At 46.1% G+C, this 3,513-nt stretch overlaps 1 protein-coding gene across 1 annotated transcript; it reads right to left on the reverse strand.

Annotated features, from left to right (window-relative positions):
* Positions 1-6: 6 nt before the first annotated feature.
* Positions 7-1,594, reverse strand: LOC119308014. The gene is made up of 3 exons (XM_037584127.1): positions 1,045-1,594; positions 917-972; positions 7-819 (listed from the first exon to the last, which is right to left on the reverse strand). Exons 1-3 carry the CDS (start codon positions 1,575-1,577, stop codon positions 800-802), a joined length of 609 nt encoding a protein of 202 aa, XP_037440024.1. The 5' UTR covers positions 1,578-1,594; the 3' UTR covers positions 7-799.
* Positions 1,595-3,513: the final 1,919 nt, after the last annotated feature.

Raw genomic sequence — 3,513 nt, forward strand, 5'->3', positions numbered from 1 at the left:
GGGTACCGAACAAGGACCAGCAGGTGGATGATGGCGAGAAAACATGGCAAAGTTTGTGTTTTTAGAAATTGATTCTGAACCTACTATGCACACAGAAACCAGAAACTGGGAATAAAAACAGTTTGTACACTAAAGGAAGAAAATAGCGGAGACAAAAAAGCATTGCAGGCATCACGTCAGCTCAAGAATTTTTATATACTGATCAAGAATTGGCAAATCGATACACTGACTCACATTACTGGGTAGACCTACAGAAACAATAAAATGCTACTTGGATGGGCTTCAACTAAAAAGAAATAACTTCTAATTTCCTAACACAAAAATATATTAGAACACCACTTTTTTGTACTATTTTTGTACTCAAACACAAAACTAACTAAATTTAATTTCAGAAAACAACTGAATATAAGAGCACCACTTGTCAGAATCACTAATAGTTCTGGGTTGGCTTCAAATCACTACCATCATTATGCCACACAGGATAAAATGGCATTTAGTTGTGCATCAGTTAATATGTATACTCAAAAATAAAAGCGTCTGACTTGTAATTTCAGAAAAAAAAAACTGAATATCAAAATATCACTTCAAGCAGCACCAAAGAAAGAAAACAAATTACAAAAGGAAGAAAATAGCATACAAACGTAACATCTCACAATAGGAATCAGAAAGAGTACATTCTTGAAAAAATATATATATATGATTCCGTCAGTTTTTTAGAGATTTGGATTTCTATTTTTTTGTTATTGTTATCCACATAGAACTTGAGCACTCACCTAAGCTCTCTCCAACCCTAGAACATTTAGTAATGCAGTCCAATATCTGCAAAAATATTAAGAAGAATATTAACTTACAATTTCATGGTTCTTGATGGACAAAAAGAATCAAGTATAGAAAAAGAGAGGAGGTAAAGACAAACCATGAACCACCACCAGATCCTTGCTCCTGCTGCTACGGTCCGCTCTTGATCCACTCCTGATGATGCACCGACGCCCTCATCCCCGAGACGAAGGGGCAAATAAGAGAGAAGACAGAGAGAGGAGGTACCAGCATCTCGGCCACCATGTGGCACGGACGAGCCATGTCGAGGTGTGCAGGAGGGTTCCTGGGGTGGCGTCGCCATGGACGCTGATGCCGCCTCCGACTTCCTTCTCCATCACCTCCAGCGCATCTCCCTCCTGCTCGTGACCTTTGCGCCCCACGCATGCTGGCCGGCCCACTTCGCCCCTCTGGAATGCCAAGGCGCTGCCCGATCCATCCACGACGCTGACGAGGCGCCGCCCAGGACCGGCCTTGAAACCGTCGATGTGTTGGCCACCATGCGGCTCGGACGAGGCATGCCGCCTGGCGCGGCTGCTGTTCCCCTTCTCCCGGGATCTAAGAACTAGCGGCGCGGTGATCTTCGTCGGAGTGGCAGCATCAGAAACCGAGAGGAGGCGGCGGCGGCGGTAGTAGATCAAGAGAGATTGGAGAGAGGGAAGGGAAACTGGAGGCGACCAGGGCTCGCGAGATATTTTGCCAACCCATCCTCTCTCCGCCGCAGACGAAGGTGAGGCATGCACGACTCGCACACGATGCATCTGTCAGCTAGGCCCCACGCGCACATGCATCGGTCAGCCCTGCCTCTCTCTCCATATGAAGACGAGACGCAACGCACCACACACGAATGACAGACAAATGGGACCAGATCGAAACAGAGCCCACCTGCAGTGAAAGAAACGGGCGCGCACACAGGAAAGGAAACCATGCGCGGCTGCCGCAGGCTCTCCCGAAACGGTTGACCCAGCCAACCAGTACGCTGCGAGAGCCCACCAGTCATTGGCCAATGCGAGCTTACCGCGCGGTGAAAACGAAAAGCGAAGATCCAGCAACTGAAACGAAGCAGAAGACCGAATTGACCATGATCTAACGGCCAACGAAGGAATTGATCGAGGGAGCCTTCTCCATGCATGTTGGCTAGCCTCATTATTGTTTTAAATATGTTGATGCGCTGTAGACAGAGCAAATCACATCGCAGATGGACTAAACAATGGAACCGGCGGTGATGATTTCATCAATCACTGGCAATTGTATACCAGCAATCGTTTGCTCACAACACACATGACTTGTTAACATGAAGCATTTGTGTTGTTATCGGGTCTTTCCATACATTTATGATTATAGACATGTTTGTCACGTATCACACACATCTTGTTAAGTTGAACCGTTTCTGTTCTCTTGGCTCAACGCAAACAGTTCATTCGAGTGAACTGTATGCCCTATATCACACACACCTTCATCTGGTTGACCATTTCTGGTGTTCCGCCTCATCACAAACAGTTCATCCGAGTGGACCGTATGCTCTACGTCGCACATGCCTTCATCTGGCAGCTCGTTTATTTTGTTCATCCTCATCGCAAACAGTTAATTGAACTGAACCGTATCCCCTGAATCGCACACGCAACCAAAATTTGAACCGTGTTTGATGCATCCGTCATCGCATTTGCACCTTTTTTGACGTTTTTTTACACCACCGTTTGCGATTATTGCATCACACACGGTTTCGTCGAAGAGTCTCTGATCGTAGTCTCGCATTAGCAGCATCCTGTAGTAGTGCATGTTCATGACCATTGTTGCTCTCTAGATGGACGCTTCTCAACCTATTTGCTAGCCTTCGCCTGTACTAAGTGGGAATTCTGCTTGTGCATTAAAAACCTGAAACCCAAGTTATTCCAGATGAGTCCACCATACCTACCTATATGCGGTATTACCCTACCATCCTAAGTAAATTTGCATGTGCCACCTCTAAAAACTTCAAATAAATATCCTTTTTGTGTGCCTGGATTGTTTATAGAGCGACAGGAGGTAGTCGGTATCTTCCATGCTAAGCAGGTTATTCTCAAGATGAGTGTTTATTCACTCACCATTGCACGAGAAAGGGCAGTAATATGGATTTGATACGTCTCCAACGTATCTATAATTTTTGATTGTTCTATGCTATTATATTACCCCTTTTGGATATTTATGGGCTTCATTTTACACATTTATATTATTTTTGGGACTAACCTACTAACCAGAGGCTCAGCCCGTATTGCTGTTTTTTTGCCTATTTCAGTATTTCAAAGAAAAGGAATATCAAACGGAGTCCAAACGGAATGAAACCTTCGGGAGCGTGATTTTTGGAACGAACGTGATCCAGAGGACTTACAGTGCAAGTCAAGAAGCAGCCGAGGCCTCCACGAAATAGGAGGGCGTCCCCCCCCCCTATAGGGCGCGCCGCCCTATCTCGTGGGCCCCTCGGGCGACCACCGACGTACTTTTTCCTCCTATATAAGCCTACGTACCCCGAAAACATCCAGGGAGCCAACGAAACACAATTTCCACGGCTGTAACCTTCTGTATCCGCGAGATCTCATCTTGGAGCCTTCGCCGGCACTCTGCCGGAGGGGGAGTCGACCATGGAGGGCTTCTACATCAACACCATAGCCCCTTCGATGAGTTGTGAATAGTTTACCACAGACCTACGGGTCCATAGTT

This window comes from Triticum dicoccoides, chromosome 5B, assembly GCF_002162155.2.
Source record: "Triticum dicoccoides isolate Atlit2015 ecotype Zavitan chromosome 5B, WEW_v2.0, whole genome shotgun sequence".
NCBI lineage: Eukaryota > Viridiplantae > Streptophyta > Magnoliopsida > Poales > Poaceae > Triticum > Triticum dicoccoides.

Bases quoted from the DNA above. Each gene is read 5' to 3' on its own strand.
- LOC119308014 (XM_037584127.1), bottom strand. From the start codon at position 1,577: ATGCATCGTGTGCGAGTCGTGCATGCCTCACCTTCGTCTGCGGCGGAG. The intron at 973-1,044 runs GTACCTCCTCTC...GTGCATCATCAG, and splicing joins ACATGGTGGCCGAGATGCTG to GAGTGGATCAAGAGCGGACC. The intron at 820-916 runs GTTTGTCTTTAC...ATATTTTTGCAG, and splicing joins GGATCTGGTGGTGGTTCATG to ATATTGGACTGCATTACTAA.